Source organism: Dermacentor variabilis, chromosome 8 (assembly GCF_050947875.1).
Source record: "Dermacentor variabilis isolate Ectoservices chromosome 8, ASM5094787v1, whole genome shotgun sequence".
Lineage (NCBI taxonomy): Eukaryota > Metazoa > Arthropoda > Arachnida > Ixodida > Ixodidae > Dermacentor > Dermacentor variabilis.
In genome coordinates, this window is record NC_134575.1 from 141,705,674 (window position 1) to 141,729,925 (window position 24,252).

Below are 24,252 nucleotides of genomic sequence, written 5' to 3' on the forward strand. Positions count from 1 at the left end.
GGCGTTTCCACATTGGGGGAGGCGCAGCAGCGCCGCCTGGCCATGGTTTTCTCGTCTATATGCTTCGCATAAAAATGTAAGGCCACCGCATCACCTCCTCTCCCCTGTCAATACGTCACGAGAGTCGGATGGTAGCGGTGGATGGGGGAGCGCTGCATTTCTAGAACGCGGCGCGCGTTCTGAAAACAAATTTTCTCCGTGGCTGCAACGCTAGGGCGGCAACGCGTGGAGCATTTGCTTGGTGGCTTTGGTGGGGCATGCTGCACCGTAAACGCGATTGCTTTTCTTTGATTGTGCGTGGTTCGTCGTACACGGAAGCGCAACGATGCCTAGCTGTTGTTGCGCACCAAACTGCAAGTCCAATTAAGACGGAGGACAAAGTGTCCGAGTGCACGAGTTCCCATCTGACCGAGCCACTCGGGAAGCATGGACGAGAGCAGTTCCTCGGAAGGACTTCTCGCCAACGAAGTACACAGTGGTAAGTATTTCTTCTCTGTATTGTTATTCTGGGTTTCCAGGCGAATAGGTTTCGTCAGCATAGTGCGCAATGCATTCGTGCACGCGTGCACAATAGATGGGTCTCTCCTGTCAACGCGCTTGTAAATTCAACATTTTCGTCGAGCTTCATACCTGCAACGGCTTGTTCTTTTTAACGCGATAGCGTTAAGGAGCTCGTGTCGCAGAAAAGCCGGTGTCGTCGGCGTCGGTGTCGGCGTCCGCGGCGTTGGCCATGAGCGATAAATCACGGCAGGCACTTCATAAATAAAAAGCAACTTCCAAGATGGGCTGGGTGGGAATCGAACCAGGGTCTCCGGAGTGTGAGACGGAGACGTTGCCACTGAGCCACGAGTTCTTTTTTTTCTTTCTTTCTTTCATGGTATTTATTATAGTTGCATTCAACCATTCAACCAGACGTTCACCAGTTCTGCATAGTCAGAGAATGGAGGGCACAATGAAAGTCACACACAGAAAAGGTAGCGTTCATACTGTAAGTAGAAACGTTCGTGTCACTTTAGAAGGGTGGCAAGGATAAGCACCTCAACAAAATAGGGTACCAGTCCGGTTGTACACCGAGTCCATCATAAACCTGCTTTAGGTGTAGTGTCATTTGGATGAAATTTGCCCTTGTAGGTACAACCGTTTCGGCGTTGCGGTCCATCATTCGCGTTTTCCACAAACTCTGCATTCCCATTACAAAAAACATATCGAAAGGCGCACTATTATCACAGGTTGGTAGCAGATATCGCACAGTATGAGCGTTAATCTCAAAGTCTTTCTTTAAAGTCCGTTGGAGGACATCCCAAAATAGGATGGCGTCGGTGCAGCTAATAAAACAATGTTCAATTGTCTCTGGTACATTACAAAGGCGACAGTTAACAGAAGAGACAAAGATACCCTTTTTTTGTAGCCATGTTTTAACCGGTATGGTTTCACTATGAACTTTATAAAAGAATGTTTTGCAGCAAGGGGATAAATACATTTTGCGAACTCGCTTTAGCACATCGTGGCCTGGCAATTTAATGTATATTGATCGGTAAAGTGGAGGCGGAAATAGCATGGATAGTAAGTCTTTGTACAACGTTTTGCGCGACACAGAATACAAGTATTCAGTGGAAAACCGAACTGTCAGGAAACGAACCGCCAAGTAAACTTCTTGCATGAACCCCCACAAGCATAAGCGCGAAGAAAAACTTGAAGAGACAACTAAATCAGGTAACACATTAACAAGTGTGACTTGCATGTATGAACGAATTACAGGATGGGAAGTATCGCGAAAATAGAAGAAACGAGACACTATTTGCCGCACATAAAGATGTACTAAGCCCAGCCCACCTTCACTAACAGGCCTAAAGATATTATCGCGCCTCATGGGCTCGAAAGTTGAAGACCATACGAAGGTTGCAAAGATACGGTGAAAGCGTTGGATGTATAGCCGAGCACAATGGATAACTTGCAATACATAGAAAATTTTTGTTGCCAAGAACTTATTGCAGGCTTCGGCTTTCCCAAAAATAGAAAGTCGTTGTGGAACGAATGTCTGGGCGTAACTTTGCAGTACCGAGACCCGTTCTTTCCAATAGTGTGCGCTTAATTTATATGCGTCTAGCGGCACGCCAAGATACTTTGGCGGGACATCAGTCCACTTAACGCCTGCAAACTGTTCTGGTGTATAGCACCATGAGCCAAACCATAAGCCTAAACTTTTTGAGGAGTTCATTCGCGCTCCTGATACGCTGCCAAATTCTTCTATTTTCGATACTACTTTTTCAACACTGGACTTATCCGTGCAGAAGAACGCTAGATCGTCTGCATAAGCTAAGACTTTAACTTCATTACCCAGTAATGAACGCTAGATCGTCTGCATAAGCTAAGACTTTAACTTCATTACCCAGTATATTGAAGCCATGGATGTTACTCGACTGAATTACGCTTAAGCATAGCGGTTCCAGGTAAAGGGCGAATAGTAGTGGGGACATCGGGCAGCCTTGTTTTACTGATGAGCAAATAGAAATGGGTTCGGAGAGTTGGCCATTAATAACTAAACGAGTAGTACAACAGGTGTAGCAAAGCCTAACGCCTTTAAGCACAATGGAGCCAACATTGACATGCTCCAGAAGGAAAAATAAATAGGAGTGACTGACACGATCAAAAGCTTTAGCAAGGTCTACCTGGAGCATTGCAAGCTGCTCAGTGGAACCATAACAGTATTGAAGAAGGGTACGGGCGATATGTATGTTGGTTTGAATTGATCGGCCCCTGATTCCACATGTCTGATGGGAACCAATTAGAATTGACATCGCAAATTGCAATCTATTAGATAGAACTTTCGCAAAAATTTTGTAATCCACGTTTGACAATGTGATTGGTCGATAGCCTTCAACGGAACGCAGTTTCTCTTTATCTGAACTTTTGGGAATTAAAACTGTGTGGGTTTTGCAAAAAGACTGCGGAAGGGCGTCAATCTCTAAACTTGAAATAAAAATATCCAATAATATGGGGCTGATAATTGATTTGAAAGCTTTGTAAAATTCGCATGAAAGTCCATCGGGGCCGGGTGTTTTCGACAAAGGCAGCTGATCAATAGCTAGCTCAATTTCTTGAATCGTAAGGCTACCACTGATGACTGCACAGTCATCATCCTGTAATGGTTTGACAAGAGATACAAAACTCTCTAAAACTTTTGCATCGTGATCGTCCGGAGGGGCACTAAACAACATAGTGTAGAAAGTTTCGAACTGAGAAATTATGTCATTAGTATTTGTTACAAGACTACCTTCGGAGTATATTTCCGGAATTACTTTGGAAATACCGTGACGTCGCTCGTCAAGTAAAGCTTGACGTGTTGGTTGCTCAGATTGCAGAGCACGCCTGTTTCGAGATCGAATTCGCGCACCTCTGTAACGTAGCGCGTCATACTTTTGTAACTCACATTTAATGTTTTCTATGTCAACAATGTAAGTGCCTGGCATTTCGCATTCAATCTCATAAAGGCTACATAGGCTCTTAAGAAGCGTTTTTTCTTCATTCTTTCTATAGAATGATTTCACCGATCCAATTTCTATAGCCACTGCACGAACCTCTTGTTTAAAGAGTTCCCAAGCAGCAAATAATGGCAAGTCACTAGAAAGAGAATTGGCTAGAGCCATGCGCACGCGATTAATAAATTCCTGATCATTTAGGAGCTCAGAGTTAAGCTTCCAGAGTGCCCACTGTGGTCGGAAATTAGTTACAAATTTTTCACCAATGTTTGCGATAACCATACAATGATCAGAGAATGAAACGGGGATAGTAATGCAGGATAATCCTCGAGAGAGGAGCGATGAAGAAACATAAATCCGATCAAGGCGGGCGTAGGAATGACCTTGAATTCTTGTATAAGAGCGAGCTCCCTGTCCCGACACTCCTATATCAACGAGCCCTGCATTTTCTATTATGTTAGACAAAACTTCACCACTCCTGTCCCGCTGAGTGTTAATGCCGCTTCGATCGTTGGGATCACATACACAATTGAAATCTCCCATTAAAACAATGCAGCGATCACAGTCCAATAGACTAGACACAGTATCAAATAAAAGAGTTCGTTTTGCAGCGTCATTAAATGCATAGACGTTGACTATGCGCCATGGCACACCCTGCAACACAAAATCACAACATATATATCGACCTTCAGTGTCGACATGATAACTAAAAGCTGAATAAAGTAGGCTCTTTTTCAGAAACAGGAAACAGCCCGCGGATAAACCAAGAGCGTGTGAAACGCAAACATTATACTCAGACAGAAAAGGTCGCAAAGCCCTTTCTGTCTCGTCATCACGCTCAATCTTCGTCTCCTGCACGGCGACGAAGTCGAGGCGCTTCCTGGACAAAAGCCGGCGAAGCTGCGCCTGTTTCTGCAAAGACCGAAGGCCTCGTACGTTCAAGGTTGCGAATAGAAGTTGCTGGGACAGGGCCATGGTGACTACCAACTATTTGGACCTAATGATCTATGTGATCAGTCCTAGAGGGCAACGGTGAGGCTCCCTCCGAAACCCCACCTGGCCTTCTGGACCGTGATCGACGGCACTTTCCTGAGTGTTTCGATGTTTTGCGGCGACGTGCTTTTCTTGTGGTACTGGTCGACTCGCTGTCTGTGCTTGATTCCGATCTGTTAGTCGCACGGCGCTTCGGAACTGAAGTATCCGCGTTACTTCGTCTGTCCTCTGCCGGCTCAGCGCACGTGTCGAGACGCTTGGGTGCATCAGGTGAGTCGTCTCCGGCTCCCTCATTCGCTTGCTGGGCAGCAGCTGGCTCCGTGGTAGCGGGTGCTCCTTTGGGTTGTTGCTTCGGTTGGTCATCTTTCTCTTCGCTACTTTCGTTTTTCACGGGCAGTTCTGCGATGCCAGTGTGACTGTCTTTAACAGGCAGAGGGGCCTTACTGGCACAGCGGGTCTCCGCGGAAGAGGGAACGGCTCCCGTCGCGTCAAGAACCTCCGTAATGTCCATTATGTGTTCTTGCAAGCTTTCATCCGGAGGCTTTGTTCTGTGTCGTAACTTATCGGCGTATGTTACGACACATTCTTCAGATGTGTGACCAAAGCGTCGGCAGGTTTCACAACGCGGGGTTCTGCAGTTTCGACGAATGTGCCCCACCCTGTTACAGCGCAGACAAAGTGGGGGTCGGCCTGGAATTAATACGAGACTCTGCACTCCAAAAACAGGTAGTAGATGTGGAACGTCCCCCACGCTCACTCCATCGGCAAGAGTCAACACCACGTCCCGATTTAGCGTACGCATTTGTTCCATCTCCGATACTCTCCAGCATTCTGCTGATATAGACTTGACTTTCCCGTAAGCCTGAAGCGCATCTCGAATGTAGTCATCTTCCAAACGCTCAGGAAGCCACAAAAGCTTCATTTGAACTTCCGTGGGCTCAGGATCAATGACGACGCAGCGTCTACCTTTTACGGATAATTCCCCGCATGCGACTAGTTTTGATTTTGTCCTCCCTGATTTGCACGTCACCATCCACACGTGCGACATCTGAAATTGTCCGATGGAACTTATTTCCTTCAGGTCAATAACGTTCCGAAGGGCGTCTCTGAAGTCTTGGGCTCTGTACGGTCGACCACTTAAGTCAGCATGCAGGAAAACGGAGTCCACAACCAGCTTACCGGTAGGAAGACGGGGTAACACAACACGGTAGTCATTGCTGCTGGCTGAAGCCTGAGCAGCACCTCGGCCAGGGGCCGATAAAACCTTTGAAGCGGAGAACATGAGAAAAGCGACCGTTCGGAACGCCGTCTTCTTCTTTCTCCCACGAGTTCGATGCTTCAAAGCGGTACAAAAGCGCCTCTAGTGAACGCTGTGTTGCCTTAGAAACGAGCTGTTTCTAAGGCTCAGGCGTGCGTCGCTTGCTCAGGCGCACATTTCGTTGTCGCGCCGAACGCTGCGTTGCTCGACGCTCACCGCGTCCGATGCGGGGCGTGTAGTCGCTGCGCCGTAGCCCATTGTCTTACACCCCTTGGCGGGTCGACGGGAACGCTGTCGCGTTCCACTCTTGAAGGCGAAGCTTAAGCGTCCTCCAAGTTTTTTTTATTTCAGCTGTGTGAAAAGCATTTCTTGCCATCGGATTACTTGAAGAAGACATCTTACACGGACGTCAAGACAGGAAAAGTGGTCGAAGTTGCCATGAAAAACATCCGCCTGAAGAAAACTGTAGTTCCGAGCTTGTTTCCCAATTGCCCTGCCTATTTATCGCGTCCGCAAGTGTGCGTTCGAGAAGCGCCGGCTGCCAAAAAAGCGCGCTTGGAAGCCACATATTAGCAAAAAGCAATAATGCTTTCTCAGCAAACCCAAGCAGAAGAGGACGCCAAAAATCTGGTTGGTAGCTTTGCGGACTTGCTGAAGGCCTTGCCAAGCTTTCAGTGTTCGGACTTCTGGACAGTTTTGAACAAGGGCTCCAAGGTTTTCTTTTTGGACTTGTCACTTCAATCTGCTCCTGCAGTCCGTACTTCGGTGATCGTGTCCACAGACCTGCGCGTCGAAGTATTTTTTGGTGAAACGGGTGTGAGGAAGTGTGGTGATGTTTTAGTTCCTGAAAAGCTGTGCGACTTGAGAGATTTGAAAAGTGTGTTACACATGATCGAACAGACACGTAAGGATATCAGCACTGAACGTTCTGAAAAGGCCCGTCATCTACTGACATTGGTTTCGACATTGCTAGAGGAAGTAAGTGGAAAACATTTCGCATGCGAGTTGCAAGAATGGCATTTGGAAGTGCTTAAATTCTTGAAGAGTCAAGTCGATCTTGTTTTGAATGATGCTGGCCGATATCCTCCCGATTTATTGGTTTTTGCTAGCCTTTTGTTCAGAATTTCACCTCATGCATATAGATTCCTGAGAAGTTCGATGAAGTTTAAGATGCCGCATCCTGATACGATCAGAAGACTGTGTTCATCGTACGGTGTACGCCCTGAAACGGAGCAGCAAGAATGTAGCTTTCTTTCCTATGCAAAGCGTATTGTAAGCACATATAAAGAGCATGAAAAGACTGTAACGTTAATGATTGATGAGATTCAACTTCAATCATTTTTTGATTACAAGGCTGGGTTGGTTACTGGTGCTGCGGTAAATTAATCGACTGCAGCAAAAACTGCCCACGTATTTATGATACAGAGCCTGCTTTCTTCAAACAAGGATGTTGTACACATCCTTCCTGTGGCACAAATCGATGCTAAGGCGCTGCACGACTTCCTTCGGAAGATTGTTCTTGATCTAGAGGCATCTGGTTTTAGAATAATCGCAGTGATCTCGGACAATAACTCCATAAACAGAAAAGCCATGTCCTACTTCGCTAAGCCGGCAAGTGTCAGCATTGTTTACCAGCATCCTGCTGACCCATCACGGCCCTTGTTTTTTGTGGTGGACCCAGTTCACATACTAAAGTGTATAAGAAATAACTGGCTGAATCAAAGAAACATTGGCAAATGCATGTACTTTCCTGAACCGAAGAGTGATGAGGCTGAACCAAACATACTTACAGCATCTTTCAAGGTATTACGCCAGCTGCACGAAGCTGAAAAGCATGAGCTCTTGAAGCTAGCACCAACGCTCACTTTGAAGGCACTGAACCCCTCAAACATGGAACGGCAGAATGTTAAACTGGCCTTAAAGATTTTTAACTCATCTACTGTTGCTGCTCTCAGTGTTGCAACGTTCCAGCATGCAAAGGAAACCTCTCAATATGTCGACACCATTTTGACTTGGTGGAACATTGTTAACGTCAAGACGCCAAGAAAAGGACAGCGGTTGCGAGATCAATCGCAAGGTCCAATAGTTTCATCGTCATGTGCTCAACTAGAATTCTTAGAGAGAATAGTTCAATGGCTTGATCACTGGAGAAGCCTCGAACATGACAATGGCCGCTTGACACGTGAAACGCACATAGCTTTCAGCCACACTACCCATGCCTTGCACGAACTTGCCATATACTGTCTCAAAGAGCTTCATTTCGAATATGTTCTTTTGGGCAAATTTCAAACTGATAGCTTAGAGGATTGCTTTGGAAAGTACCGGCAATTGTCTGGTGCCAATTACCACGTGTCTATAAGGCAGATATATGAATCTGAAAACAAATTGCGTTTGCAGAAGGTTCTGGACCTGCAAGATTTGGACATTCTACTACCACCGAGCGCCAACACGTTGGAGACAAGTGTGCATTCAGGAGACGGCCAGTTTCAAGTCACTGTGACCGACTCCGACATTGAGAAAAAAACGTCAAGGCTACCGGCACTAACCTATGTTGCCGGCTATTGTGCCCATGCAGCTCTAAAAAAGCTGACATGCGCATCTTGCAATGAAAGCCTTGTGATGCAAGACGTCGATCTAGATGACCCTGAGAATGCATTAATCACGAAGATGACAAGGGGTGGCCTGAAGTTTCCACGAGCAGTTGTAGTTAATGCTGTACTCTTTACTGAAATTATATTGGACAAGCTCAGGACACCAGAATATGCCGTACGATTTTTCAGCCTTCCTAGGCAGAAAGATACTCTTGTCGGCCTTGTGTTCGCTACCCTTCATGGCTTTGAGGATGTCGATGTGTGTGAATTCGGTCATAATGGGGCATGTTGTAAGTACTGCAGCGAATACACTGCTGAACAACTTGTGCCGCACAGAAAACGACAAATTACGCAGTGCCAAGAACGACCGAAAATTGCAGACCTTGAAGGCCTGAGATGTTTCTCATTATTTATTTTTTATTCATGAAGCTCTGTTTTGTTGAACATCTACGTATGTTTGTGTTGACGGAACCCTTGTAAAAAGAAACCTGTGGCGTAGCTAGGACTTATTTGCCTACATTATCAAAATTTAAACCCTGCATTTTGGCCAATTTAAATGTTATTTTAGTGTATCGTGCTACCTGTTTATGATTCTAACTCTCCATGCTACCGCAATCCATTAATTGCATGTTTTCCTTAAGGACTGAGAGTAGGCCTCTCGTTTTTTACTTACTTTTCACCATTATCTCAGTATTTTATGAAGACCAATAAGGCCTGCAAACAAGGCGGGTGTAAATAAAATAACCACAAGAAATGGTACAACAAAGACGGAAGCTTATTCTATTTGAGAATTAGTTGTGCGTGACCCTATAATGATAAAATTTTCACAATAAAATTAACCTCGATATTCGTGTGTCTAGCGAGGACTGTTTTACGCAATGCAAGAGTGGGAATGATAATTGTATATGGAAGATTTAAAATGTTTGTTTCTGAATGCAGTTCTTATCATTTGTGAATAAAGTATATTCTGTGTCTTCAATATGCAGTTTTCCTCTTTCTTTTGTTCCGTCTAAAGTTGATTGACTAAGCAGCATGCAGTTTGCTTGTCTTAGTCCCGACCAAACATCACAAGCACAATAAGGCAGGTCGTGTTGCGATACACGCAAAAAACAAAAATGTTGCCAATCAAGTAATCTAAGGAAGGTATGAAAGAATGCTGCTTTCTATGGTGGTGTTGACTGCGGTGAACCAGCGGCTCCCCCTTATTTTTTGCGTCAGCTATACGTGTCTTGCTTTGGAAACGAAGCATCTGAATTTATAGGTTGCTGTCACTTTAAGGACAGCACTAATTTTCTCATGCCATAGTATCCGCGACGCGCAAAGAGACACACTGCAAGCGCAACGAACCTAGGCGCGGAGACGCCGACGGCGTCGACTGTCCGGCCCATCCGACTAGCGTGACGTCACACCGGCGTGCGGAGGCCTTACATTTTTTTCTAGGTGGCTTTGGTCAGGGACGGTTCGACCGGAAGAGAGCGACGCCGGCTACCGCTCCGGTGAGCTCGCGTTCTACGGCTTTGCACCGCAGACTTCCTGCCGTTCCTGAGCCCGTTCCGGGGAGTCCACGGAGGACGCTACCACCTGCTACGGCCAGGGGTAGTCTCTACCGCTGTTGCCACCCTTCCGGGTGGTGCCCCAACGCCAACATCATCGGCCACACCTCCACGGGCGCTTGGACCGGGAGCGTGTACGACGCAACCAACGACGCCTCCAGCGACGCCAGCCCTCGAACGTCGAACGCCACTCCGACGCCGGCTACGGGACACACACCACGCCACATCCGCACCGAACCAGACGTGAGCACGAACGCCAACCACTCTCAATAGAACGCTAGTGACAATGTTACCGGTCCGTGTGTACTGATAGTTTTTGTATCTTTTGTGTTAGTTTTGTTAGGTTTGTGTGCTGTTGTTCGTGTCGCGTGGGTTGTATTAAATGTACATCTGTGTGGGTACACCTGTCGCCTAGTCCATTCTTTCGGCCAGTGTTCTCCGGAGGAGATCCGTGACAAAGGTAATAGTTCAGTGGAGGAATACTGCTGTGAGTTACACGCATACATTTACATTTAGTTACGTTGCATTAACCATACGTCTACCACTTAGAGATAGCGTTTATATCGTCTTGTGAGAATTTGTTATCAGATTTGTCCAAGATTTCACGGAGGATAACACAGTCATCTGCAAAAAGGTAAATATTAGCACAAACGTTATTGGGTAAATCTTAATGTAAATTAAAAAAGAAGAGGGCCTATAACTGAGTCTACAGGATTAGATGGGGACATATGATTGTTTGGCAGAACTTACTGTGAGGGATTAAGGAGACAATGCTCAAGCCATGCCAACAGGTTGGGATCAAGATTAAGTTTACTAAGTTTAAATAGACGCAATTTATGACACACTTTGTCAAAGGCCTTGGCAAAATCAAAGATAACACAGTCTGCGAATGAACCTTTGTCGAGAATAAGATGAAGGCTGTGAGTAAAAGAAAGAAGTTGAGTTTCACAAGACAAGTTGTTTCGGAAACCATTTCATTTCATTTCATTTCATTTTATTTGTGCCCATTTACAAGCAAATGGAGGGGGCCAAGGTAAAAGCTCCTTTTTGGCAGCTTGAGTGGTCCCTGGCCCCCTTTACATATTGGCAGAGCGGTGGCAAAGAACACTTTCAGAAATGAAAAAAGTAAAGAACAGTGGGTTACATCAAATAAATTACATTTCTTTCATTGAATGCATATGGTTTTACGGAATCATGGCGATTCAAATGGTAGTTTTCACCAGACAGATGAGCTCCGATGGTGTCAGGGCATGGATGTCAATACCGGCTTCTAGGTAAGAATTTAGTAGCCGTGGCAAGGTGTTTGCGACCATTTGATGGCCGTAATTTGTCCTCGAGAAGGGTATGAGCCATTTTTCATGGCTGCGCGTCTCATATGTGGGTGTATTCTCTTTTAAGTTTGCTATATTTGTAATTAAGTTGCTTCTATTTTTTACCTGAAAGTAGTAGGTGCGTAGGAGGGTTTATTTGTAGAGATGATGACTTTTTGTTATGTTGTACTTGGTAAAAAGATTCTCAGTGTGTGAGTTGTAGGGCACATTTGCGATAGCGCGTATTATCTTTTTTTGCATCAATAGTATTTTAGAGTGATTGTAAGCTGATGTCGTGCCCCATACAAGATGGCAGTAATTTACATGCGAGGCAAACAGTGCATTATAAATGATCAATTTAACTGACATTGGTAAAAGGTAGCGATTTCGATGTAGTATACCTGTTACGCGGCTCAGTTTCTGCGGTACAAAATCCACGTGAGCGTCCCATTGCAATGTGTCGGTAAAATATACGCCAAGTACTTTTACCGTGTCAACAACCTGTATTTTCTCAGAGTTATAATATATGTTGTGGGTCAATGGAGTACATGTACCTCTTGTTTTAAAGATGACTGCTTGTGTTTTTCTCGAGTTTACTTTTAAAAAGTTGTCCTGTTGTGCTTTTGTGAAAACCATGTTGTGCTTTTGTGAAAAATGAATTGTTGTCTAAGTGATTTGCTAAATGTCAGTACAAAATATGTTAAAGAACCTTGCAAGGAATGCTGGTGAGGGAAATGGGGCGGTAGTTGAGGGGTGAATGTTTGCTACCGGACTTATGAAGTGGGACTACCTTCCTGACCTTCCAATCTGCAGATTGCTGATGGGTATCTAAGGATTGCTGAAAAATTTTCAAAAGCAGAACAGATGAATAAACAGTATTATTAAGAAATTTTGTGTTAACGAAATCAGCACCAGTACTTGGTTACAACTTCAGATCTTTAATTACATTTCGACCCCAAGGGGTTCAATGATAATAAAGTCCATAGGTGGGTAATTGCAACACTCGAGATTTGGAAGCACAGGGTTACTACATACGACAAAGTTGTTACAGAACACAGAATTAGGGAAATGGGGACATACATATTCGGCTACCGGTGAACCACTGGAATCAACCAACGTGACTGAATTATCTTTGGAAGGGTTAATAACATGCCAAAACATTTTAGGGTCATTCGCAAGCATTGTGGGCAAAGTGTGAACTTGGAATGCCTTTTTGGCCAGTTTTATAGCTTCTGTGTAAGTACTCTTCGCCTCCTTATAAGCGTCCCATTTTGATGCCAGTGAACTTTTATTTGCTATTTGATACAGTTGTTTTTTTCAGTTGGAAAGCCTTTTTAACTTGGAATTGAACCAGGGTTTCTTAACATTGCAGGATATTACACTTGACGGGATAAGCTTGTCGGTGAGCTCATGTATGTTATTTTTGAAAATGGTCCAGTTCTCGTTAACCGTGCGATTATGAAATTGGCTTAGGAAAGGATCAAGAAAATTAGTTAGCTTAATATTAATAGCGTTAAAGTTTGCCCTATTGTAGTGATAAATTATTATTTTTTCAACCATTGGTTTTATCACAGGAGATAATATGTTGAAAGAAAGACCCAGGTGATCGCTTAAGCCCGGTAAGCATGAAACATTAGTAACTATGCCAGGTGAGAGCATAAGATTAAGTCAAGGAGGTTAGCAGCGCTTTCCGAGATCCTTGTTGGTTCTAATACTAATTCTGTTAGGGAAAACAGAGCAGAGATCAAGAAAGTCGTTACTTTGTGATGAAAATGGATAAGAGTGCGTAGGTTCAGTAGTCCAGCATATGTTGGGGAAGTTGAAATCCCCCAATAATATAATGGGGTTCAAAAGATGCCGCAAAGCACATCGTGAAGCTCAACGGTGAAAGTGGATGGGTAAGATGGAGCACGGTAGCAAACAACGATCGTAATTTTACGGTAACGGATATCAACGCACGTGCACACAACTTCCAGGTTACTGTGAATGTGGACTTGATGACATTGCAGGAATATTGAAATAGCGAGTAGTACGTCTCCGTCTTTGCGAGCAGTGCAATGGCAACGGGAGATACGAAATCGAGACAAATCAAAGATTTCACAATCTTGCACGGGGCTGTAGCCACGTTTCCGTTAATGCAATAATACCAGCATTATAGCTATCGATGAGCTATACGAGTTCCTCGCGTTTGCGAAACACTTCTAGCGTTTGCAACAAGCACGGAGGCTTGTGGTGTTAAAGATATGCCATTGCCCTTTGCGCATTGCTATGCAGTAGGGTGCTGACGCAGATTGTCAGGTACACTTGCGTAATCTGGAACACCACTTTTAACTCGCTTAACGCTGTCACTTGTTGGATCATACATGAAACATTGTTTATCAATGAAAAGCTTGTTAAAACGTAGTTTAAATGAGGGGGAATCAGGCTGGTTTCTATCAAATTTGAGAAGCTTTTTTTGAGCGAGCCTTGTCGCAGGCGAGCAGTCCTCAGATACTGAAATGTTACTACCTTTAAGCTGGCTGCGCGACGAAAGTATGCTCTCCTTAATTTTAAAAGGACATTTTTTGTCTTTCTCCCGACTCTGACTCCTTCGCTGTGTCCGCTTGAGTACAGAACGATCAACCAGCTTGTATACCCCGTCAATGACCTTACGCCAATGGCAAACGGGTGACAAGCAGTGACACAGGCCTTGGTTGAGATCTGACCTAACTGCCGTGTGCGAACGTCATAGAGCTTTGGTCTGAGAAGCGTTCGTTGGGGAAGCAGTGCAGCACTTCACGGTCTGCTCCATGTGTAAGTCTTCGTTGAATGACAGCGAGGCACTTTGTTGGCTGCTTTTGGCTTGGCAAAGAAGTGCATTGGTTGAACGGGCAGTGCATGTTGCCCTGCATGACCTTGAACAAAGACGTAAGCACGTATGTTTCAACACTATCAGCTCAAAGAAAGCTTTGTGCCATTTAGAATCCAACAGTGTACTGGAATATCTGCCATCGTTTTTGTGGCAACCGTAGGATGGTGGTCTTTTTTAGCACTCTTGACCTCTCTGCAACAGCCAACTATTCGTTCTATGGGTGCCACTGAAAACCACCTTGCGGTCGGTTTCAGAATCGCAGTTGCTTGATAATGCACAGCTGTCCCACTTGCACACCAAGAATGGCAGACACACAGGTTTGCAATTTTCCATTCATGTGCTTGAAAGGACATTATTTCTGTGGTGACAGTGTTCACAAGGGAAACGAAGTGCACTCTTCAGAAGTGGACATGTTCTCGATGGAATTGTGATTTAAGATGAACCAGTCCGCGCATACGCGGACACTGCTTTTTTGAGACGGGTTGACAGTGCCTGGCTATGAATGTAATGCTATGTTTCATATGTCTCGCAGTTATTCGGCACTTACTTGCATTAATTAGTTACCATAATTAGCATGCACAAGAGTGTTCATTTGGGCTTGGTGGAACATTGACATCCTTAATAGTGCAGACAACATGACTAGGGGCCAAACAATGAAATGTTCCTTGACTGCTTCCTAACCTTATGTGAGGCCTCCTTACAGCGAAGGACCGATGGAGGAAGCAAGCATACTCTGAAAGCTCCCTTCGCCCCTCCTCCATTAGGAACAGCTGCCGTGTGCCTGGATTTGAGAGGATCTATTATAAGCTTTACACGAACGCCTTTATTCAATAAAAAAAGTTGGATGATCACATAATCTTTAAATTTAACTGCTAATATGGACACGCTTGGACGGTTTCTTCCCGTTTTGTTTACTCAGTTTGAGAAACCACCGCAGTCGAGCGTGAAACTTGATATGTTCCAGCAGCACTAGCGCGCCGGCGTTGCGAGACGGCACTTACGCCGAACGCGTGACGGAAACGAACGCTGATGCTTGGCATCGTACCCGCACTTCTCCGCAGTCAGGCGACAGCATGCATGCGCAAGGAGACATCACGTGTGCCATCAGCAAGGTGAAGCGCTCGTTCAGGGCCAGGAGCAGCGTAAGGATGCATGAAGGTAGCTACGGAGCAAACTTACGGTGAGGAAGCACCAAGGAAGCTAACAATGAGGGCCCCTCAATAAGGAAGCTTTCGGAGTGGCATAAGGTGGCCTCACAGCAATGAAGGCTTCCTTACTGACTCACTGAGGCAAGGAGGATTTCGTTGTTTGCAGAAATGCAGAACATTGGGTCAAAAAGCTTATCATATGACAGCTTAATGCGAGCTGACCTTGCAAACATGAAGCTAATGTTGCCTTTGACAATATTCATAACAACCCGCCGTGGTTGCTCAGTGGCTATGGTGTTAGGCTGCTGAGCACGAGGTCGCGGGATCGAATCCCGGCCACGGCGGCCGCATTTCGATGGGGGCGAAATGCGAAAACGCCCGTGTACTTAGATTTAGGTGCACGTTAAAGAACCCCAGGTGGTCAAAATTTCCGGAGTCTCCCACTACGGCGTGCCTCATAATCAGAAAGTGGTTTTGGCACGTAAAACCCCATATATTATTATTAATATTCATAACAGCCCTCAATGGAATAAACACTGCACCATGCATAACACAAATTGGTACACATTGTTCGAAAAGAACTGAGAAAGCACAAATTGAGATCACTTTTTGTAGCACAAAATATGTATGTAATCAGATCACGCAGGCAGACAATGAAGATAGTGAAAGCATATGGGAAATTGACTGTTACATTTAATTGAAATGTAAAAATAGCAAGGAAATGTGGAATGCAAGTGGACAAGGAGACCACTTGTCACGAGTGAGAACCAAACCCACCTTGTCTGCAGTGCCTCAGGAATTAACTTTTTCGTTACTGCTAGAAGTATGCTCATTTTCGGTGCTTTTATGTTGCACATTTTATTTCAAGACGTGGTAGTCGCACAATGTATACTGCGATAATAAAATTATAGCCTGGTCACTGGTGTTTTGAACGGATGTATAGAAATATTTACTCTGTTAATTTTTTAGAATTCTTATGCGAAGCGTAAAGAAGCACCTCAAGGAACAACAACGAAATAATAATTTGCTACTTTTAGTGTAAGTGCCGAGTAGCAAAAAAAAAATATCTGAAATCTACAAAATATCTACCTGGTTTCTAGTTTCCAACTTTTGTAAGTCAGATCATGCAAAAAAATCACTATGAAGATTTATTGGCATCCATACTAGCCATAGTGATGCCCATGCTATGCAGGAAAGTAGTAGCTTCACAAGTGTAAAAACGGGTTCCCATTGTACAGGGATCATTTGTATTTGCTAATTGCTGCTGGTTTCCCTTTTGTGACATTCTTTAGGCTTGCAAACGATGCTCATTGGGTCAGGGAGCATGCAGAAGCCTCCTCGTACTTGATTATTGCATTCAATCGCCTTTTATTTGCATTCAACTGGCACTGGAGCCTCCACGTGCATTGTTTAGTTACTGTATAGTGCTGTACAGTAATGTGGAGTGTTGCACAATATCGTACAGTAATGAGTAAGGGCACTTGCACAGGTGGTGTTCAAAAGATGAGACAGCTAGTCAAGCTTAGGTCGAAGGTCAAATTGACCGTGTGTTTTTCTGTGAGTGAAAACCCCACATGACGGGAAAGATTGCTGGTAATAATTTGTACATACACTGTCGAAGCACTGATGGATAAAAGCAACCCACGGTGCGGAAAGTAAGGTTGCACTTGATATTAGTCAAACACTATTATCGAAGTAACATGCGCTCGTGAGCATCTACCGTTGCTTGAGACAACATTAAAACAGCCTGTACGTCGGGTAGGCAAACTGACAACCCAGGAGATGCTCTTGTGCTTTCAATGCTGCTGTCATTTAAAAATTGTGTCACTGAGTCAACCAAAGTGCATCTTTTGAATCTTTAATTTTGTTAAAGAAATGCTGGGAGCACTGGAGGCTAGTTTTGATGATACCACCAGCCGAAGTTTTATTTTTTCCAGACTCCCCAGTCAGCTAAATTTTTTCAAATCGGACAAATAGTTATCAGCTGACATTTGAGACGGTGGATGATGTTGGTAGCAAAATTTCAATGGAAATGTCTAACAAAACAAACTGTCGGTCAAATTGATCAATTTCTATTAGCCCCGAGAACGAACTACAGGGGCGCTGCGAGCGCCGCTCGCCTGAGGTCAGAACACGGACTCGCGCCTGTCGTCTGCTGTAGTTCGGGTGGTGTCTGGGCGCCTCCTGCAGTGTTTTCGTTTGTTCGCCGTCATTCCCTCTGCTTGTATACTGATGGCGGTCGTCTCAAATATATTTTTGCGACACCTTCGTTCGCGAAACTTTATTTAAAGAGCTTATTTCTTAGACGACAATACAGTTCTCAAAGGCAATGCTGCAGTTCCAGCCGAAGGAGCACAGACCAACGCATTGCGGGTTTTTCATCAACAACCGCAGAAGCATAGCATATCAGAATCCAGTTATGATACCATACTGGCCGTGGTGCAACAAGTATGTCACAAGTGCTGGCTACATACGACTTCAACAGCTACCTTGATTTTATTCTGCTAAAACAGGTTTGTTTGCTCACGACGAGTGGCTCATGGTATAATATTGTCACGTGGTCGTGACGTCAAAGAACACAGTAGCAATACTGTGAAAGGCAAAACTAGCTTTGGGCGAACCTGTGCCCACAAAACAGGCTACGCTTAAAGCACAACAAGAGCGGCGAACATAGTCGGCGATCGTCAAAATCTTATCAACGGGTCAAGCGCGTTGGCTTTTATACATAAATCGTCGAATGTTCCTGACTACTCGCTGGGACCCGCGCGCCTTCCACAAAGTTCTACATTCGCGTCGCGCACACATGCAATCAGATTACACAAGTTTCCGTCACAGACAGCGGATGGAACCATCGATAACATTCCAGAAACTCCCCACACATGCAAGCGCGTCCTGCGCTGTGCGATAACATTTGTTAGGCGGTGAAACGTGTCGCCCGATAAAGACAAGTACACGTGTCAATATTGAATTTTTGCATTTCTTCACAGACACGCTCGGCAGTAACACGATGACTTAAATGACACTGCAGTTTAGGTTCTACCAGCACCACTTTCTTCTTTAACTTCTCAATATTAGGCGGTTCATCACGTGTTTATCTTAAGTGGTGGTTCGAAGTACAACTAATTGAAACTTACAGCTGCTTGCAGAATACGAAAAGGAATGTGCCAATGTTTATTCCCTTTTCCGTGCTGCACGCTCAACTCACTTGAGCAATTTAATGGTACTGGTTGCTTGAGGAATATACATGACCAATCTGTTTAGAGAACTGACGCAGGCTGCTCAGCCCAAATTGTTTAGTGAAATATGCCTTTTGGACCATATGCCTGCAGCCAAAAAGAAGCCGAAGCGTCAATCCTTAGTAGTATGGGACATATTGAAGATGTCATAATTCCGTGGTGGAGGGTCAGAAATCAAGTGAAATATGTTGTGCTTGTGGTGTCTTTTTTATGATGGTTTGTGAGGTTCTCTTTTATGTACCGGCGAAGAAAATAGTCCTCCATTTGTGTAACTAAACAACGCTGGATCGGGACATGGTGAGGCAGAAGGTGCTTCAATTTTCCCTTTCTAGGCAGCCTAAGCTGCCCTGTAGTATCTCGAGTGTACTTTAGGCATTGCAATTGATGCTGTAAAAATTGCTTCATGGTTCCAATTCAGAGTTGTAGTGAACTGATGGTTTTTGGAACAATGCGTTCCTCGCCATAACGACAGTCGGTTGCTACAGTTGCGTGAGGGGTGTGTCATATGGTTGATAAAGGCTACTGAGGGCCACCATGAAACATTTCATTGTTTACAATTGGGTGGCTTTCGATTTTAACCACAAAACATTTTTTCAGGTGGTTGCCACTATGGTATTTGTGAATTAACTATTTAAATACTCTACAGGACGTGCCGTCGTGTTAGCAGGCACGTGCAATTCATTTTATGGAGGTCTGTTTCAGAGAGCAATGAAACTACTAGCATCAAACTTTTTCATACGAAACGCAGGCCTAACTCTTTCTTTTACGCATTAATAAAGTGGCCACATTTGACTAGCACAACTCACCAGAGTAATAAGAATGATGATGACAGCTTCACTGGGCAGTGTCTTTCTAACACGGATTACAAAACACCAATTAGTACCGTGATTTTTATTCCATGTAAAATGCAATGCCTTTCATAGCTAAGTACTAAGGGAATGTTAACCCTGGAAAGCCTGCACACAGAAACACAAAAAAAATGAGATAACTGGTTTATTTACTTCTGCGATGCACATGAGTCGAGTAATTCAAAAATACTAGAAAAATATGTAAGCATTACGCAACTGCAGTCCGTATCATATTTGGTACAATGGGCTTCTTGGTTAGTTCAGGAAGGTTGTGCAAGCCAGATGTTCATTGCTTGTGGTAGTCATAAAAACAATTTCTGTCTTTGTTCAGGCAAAGTGTCACCTCACATTTGGAACAAATAACAGAACTGAACGTGTTCAAATTTGGTGAACAGTTTCTGCATCGCAATCTCTTGTTGGTGACCAGAGGAAAGCGGCCAACACCATCTTTCCGTACTTCATTTTGAGATCGCTTTGCCGCCGCTTTTCTTTGTGACTGGTGAAGGGAGACTAGACGGTCCTACTTTTCTTGTCTTTCCGCAGAGCATCAAAGAATCTGTCAGCTCTGCAATGAATGCTCGTAACTTCATCGCTTTTGTTTTTAGCTGGACACATTGGCACCTATGGATGTTGCAAGCGTTCACCACACAGATAAACAAGCTGTGGTACAAAATATATATGTACCACCGCCTGGATCTGATATTGAACTTGTATAGAACCACCTGATAATTGTGCTTGTCTATACCGCCCATGAAACTGTTGTACACCGCAACAATAGCTGGGCGCGGTACATCTATGTGGACTTTGGCCTTGCGGTCATATCTCTTTACCTTCTCAACAGGCTCCACGGACACAAAGTTTGAAACTAATGTTACCGCTTTCCTGTCGAACCAGCGTACAACCGCAAGGCCTGCCCCGTTGTCGACACGATGATCGTGGGAACCTTGCCCGTGTGGCTTTAGGGCTTTCTCAGACTTGAGCGAACAATCCTTTAGCCGATTTTGGCGCAAAGTGCCGACATACTGGATACTACGGCCAGTAAGTTCTTCAACTAGGTCCAAAGAGCTGAAAAAATTATCTGCAGCCACCATGAAACCCTCGTCGGAAGGTAGTTTGCTGCACATATCCAGGACGGTGTCGCCACCTAGTCCAAATGTGTAGTTGGCATTGGTCTTGCCTTGGTACACGTCAAACTGATACAGAATAGCAGTTGCTCCAGCACGACCCCAAAGCTTGAAGCCCCATGGTACTGGTTTGTTGGGCATATATTGTTTTAGGCTACTTCTACCCGTAAAAGGCACCATCATTTCATCAACTGCATTGTATACCTCTCGTTCAATGCTTTCAAGGTTCCGCTGCAGGGCGACAATCTAAGGCCGCAGCTTCCAAACCTTGTATTTTTTTTTCTTCTTCGGGAACTGCGAGATTGTCAACAATGTGCAGGCATGCCATCAATTTGAAGAAGCGATTTCTTGACATTGTGTCAGCAACTGGTGAGTGCCTTGTGCCTTGTTCCCAGTAGCATCTTACATTTAGCATTTAGACGAGACCCATTTGCAAGTACATGCCAATGTACTGTCCGACTTCATGGATACTTGTGTTCGTCGATTTTCCGTATTTCTGCGTACTATGCAAGTTCGTTTGTTCAACTAGCATTTCTAGCATATCGTCTGTGAGAAGCCTTCTGAAAAGCTTCACTGGAGATTCAAGATCGTCCGGTTCACTAAATGTTCCCGAAAATTCTGGATGGGCAATCTCGAGCAAGACCTTCTCCCAGTTTCTTCCAGGATGGGATGATGAAGCGACAGCTGAACCACCGCAGAAGTCCTCTGCCTCTTCGTCATCACTTGACACAGAATGGGCATCGCTATTTGCTGCAGTCGCTCTTCGTCGCTGTCCGAAAGGTCACTGAAGCCACTAACATCGTCTCCAACAGCTAAACGCTCCAGTATATCTTTCACAGCGCCACCTAAAACAAAAAGAGTAAGATCACTCAGTAGAATACGCGGTAAACGGCAGGCCGCGCATTTGTAAACATCAATGCAATCCGAACAAAACTACGGAAACAGCATGGCTAAGTTTCTGCTTCACGCCTTTTAGAACAGACAGCGAGAATTATTTCGCGTAGAACGGGCAGCACTGCAAGGTATGCTCACCCAAGATACAAGAATCACTACGGGGAGAAACACACGAGAAGAAAGGAAGCTCCACTAAAGCCCACTGTATCAAATGTGATACGTGCAAACTCCGGACATTGTCACGCAGCATAAAACTGCTGTGTATCGATGAAAATTACTTCTGGTGATTCGCAAACGTACTGGGAACAATTATGAACCTGTAAATGCAATATATAACACACAGCTTACCTTTTCTGGAGTAGAACGATGGATGGAAGGTAGGAACGTCCCCTTTGCAACGGGGTTATGGCAGTTGCTACCATGCTCAGCTTTTTATTTTACCTTTTATTTTTATTTACCTGTGCTGTGTTATTAAAATTCTCGATTTTCTTTAAATAGGTCTTCCTACCCTTTTAACCTTATGTCACCTCTCTGCTTTTGTGCCACCAATCCTCAAATCGCCTTTTGCTAATTTCCACCGGATATTTATTTACATGAATATTATTATCTCTGAACCCTAGGGCCTCAGGAAGCGTGACTGTGGCCGCATCAACATCGGGATTGATACCACCACATTTTAGTATGAGGTGTTCTATTGTTTTTACAGATTTACCACACACAGTACATGTGTTTTTTTCTTCGTTAAATTTCTTTTTATAGCTCTGCGTTCTAGGACATCCTGACCTAGCTTCAAAGAGAAGGGCACTGCCTCTTGAGTTATCATAAAACGCTTCTTTCCTGAAGCAGTTCTGTAGGTAACTAGCGACACTAGTTACGTCGCTAGTTACCTACAGAACTGCTTAGCTTCACTAGTTTTTTCAGACCCCTTGTGCTTACGTAATTCTCAGGCACTAGTTCAGTATTTGAGAGAGGAAAATCCTGGTGATTGTACAGCTTTTAGTATGGATATCGAAGACCTATATTATTCTTTGCCGCATGACGGGTTGCTAAATTCCGTAAATGAGTGCATTAAAGAACAAGTGCAAGAGTCGGCTTTTGTTGACAGATGCGGTGTTTCCACGGGAGCTTTTCTAGAAATTTTTTCAATGTACTTGAAGTCGACGCTGACTGGGTGGAGATGGCGTTTTTCTGCAGAAATCAGGCATTTGTATTGGCTCAAAGGTTGCCCCTATTCTTAGCAATATTTACCTAAGTAAGGTTGACAACTGCTTAGAGAAAGCCTTAGGTGATAGCGTTATCAAGATATTTCGTTACGTTGATGATTACCTGATTTTCTGCAATAGGGAAGAATTCGATTCCGCTGCTACCTCAGTAAGTGAGCAATTTACTTTATGGAGGAGGATTAATGTTTACCAAGGAATTTCCTCAGCGACGCGTAATTCAGTTTCTTGACATTTCCTTGGTCTTCGAACAAAATCATGTTTGTTGGCAGTACTCCCCAAGATCTTCGAAGCCGTTGCTAAACTTTCAATCCAAGCATTCCAAAGTAGTAACAAACGGAATTGCCATGTCGTGCCTTAAGTCTTCCCTCACCAGATCCTGCATGCACAAAATGAGTGGCAGTTTTAATGCGCAGGTCCGGCGCCTATTAGAAGCAGGTTATCAGTGTAGCAGTAGCCACTGTGGCTGAGCGCCTAAAGAACTCGGTTTCGAGAGGGACGGACGTGATTACAGAAAGCAGTAATAGCAAAAAAAGAGTAGCGGCTATTCCGTATATTCAGCCAGTGTCGCACAGGCTTAAAAAAGTTGCAAGTAGATATGATGTTAATGTTGCTTTCACTGCTCCCAATAAGCTAGGTAAGATATACGCTGCCGTACAGAGAAAAAAGGAGCTGGTAAAAGGCAAGAAACGAACAGATATTTGTCCAGTGACAACACTTTTACTGACTTTTTACTGTCCAGTGACATTTTTACAACATTTTTACTGACTGTCGTATGGGTGTGGTTTACAAAATTCCCCTTAGCTGTGGCCAGTTCTACGTAGGGCAAACGGGACGGTGTATCAATCAGAGGTTAATGGAACATAAAAGGTCGTTAACCGGTGGATCGCCTTCTAATATTTCGCTACATTGCCGAGATTATAATTGCACGCCAGAGTTAGATGAACGCGCGATATTGTACAGGCATAAGAATGAAGATACGCGTCTTATGGTAGAGGCATGGCATATCAATAATGGTGGAAGTGCGTGCGTGAGTCAGCCTTCGATTACATTACACAAGGAAGAGATTAAGTGCTTTAACAGTTATCTCTCACGTAGATCGGCACGTGTACCCGACTGACACGTGGTGTTACCATTCCTGAGCATGCGCAGATGAGTTTTGTGTCTTCTTTCTTTTTTCGCCTCAGTGCTCCCTTCAGTCGCCAGTCGGCGTTCGTGTTGTCCACTTCTCTAATCTTGTGTCCTGTCTGCACGCCTCACTTCTTTTTTGCATAATGAATCCTTACCAACTTGCTCAGCTTTCTGTCGTTGTAAACTTTTATGACACGAGCCGTCTGTATATACATGGAAGTACTGGGGATATAATGAGTAAATCTCGAAGCACACCGTTGGAAGCAAGCTCGCCTGCATGAACTGATTGAGTCCAGAGTGCTCGAGTTAACTTCTGAAGCTGACTCGTCCAAAGACAGTCACATTGACCACATTTACTCCAAGGGAGAAGTATACGATAGTATCTCATACTACTTTCCGGCTGTGCACCGCGTAGTCCACCACAGCTGTGCACCACATGATCGAGTCCAGAATGACTCGATCAGTTCATGCAGGCGAGCTTGCTGCCAACGGTGTGCTTCTCTCGATTTCTTCAGTGTGTCTTGAACACACACAAGCACAGCACTGAGTGCACCCTCCACACTTCCACGCAGACCTCTCTTTAGAGGCGTGAAGAGACTAAGCAGTCGGAATATAT

General features: G+C 44.5%; 2 protein-coding genes across 5 annotated transcripts in view; one reads left to right on the forward strand and one right to left on the reverse strand.

Moving 5' to 3' along the window:
* LOC142590627 (uncharacterized) overlaps window positions 1-24,252 on the forward strand; it is a 66,858-nt gene that overhangs the window by 18,210 nt on the left and 24,396 nt on the right. Inside the window, exon 3 of one of the 4 annotated variants that reach the window (XM_075702966.1) lies at window positions 9,850-10,117. The exons of the other annotated variants lie outside the window; for them this stretch is intronic. Within the exon in view, the coding sequence (XP_075559081.1) occupies window positions 9,850-10,117 (268 nt within the window). The remainder of the gene's footprint in view (window positions 1-9,849; window positions 10,118-24,252) is intronic. 4 annotated transcript variants of the gene reach the window in all.
* LOC142590788 (uncharacterized) lies at window positions 4,477-5,776 on the reverse strand. Its single transcript, XM_075703204.1, has one exon. It carries the CDS (start codon window positions 5,752-5,754, stop codon window positions 4,477-4,479), a length of 1,278 nt encoding a protein of 425 aa, XP_075559319.1. The 5' UTR covers window positions 5,755-5,776.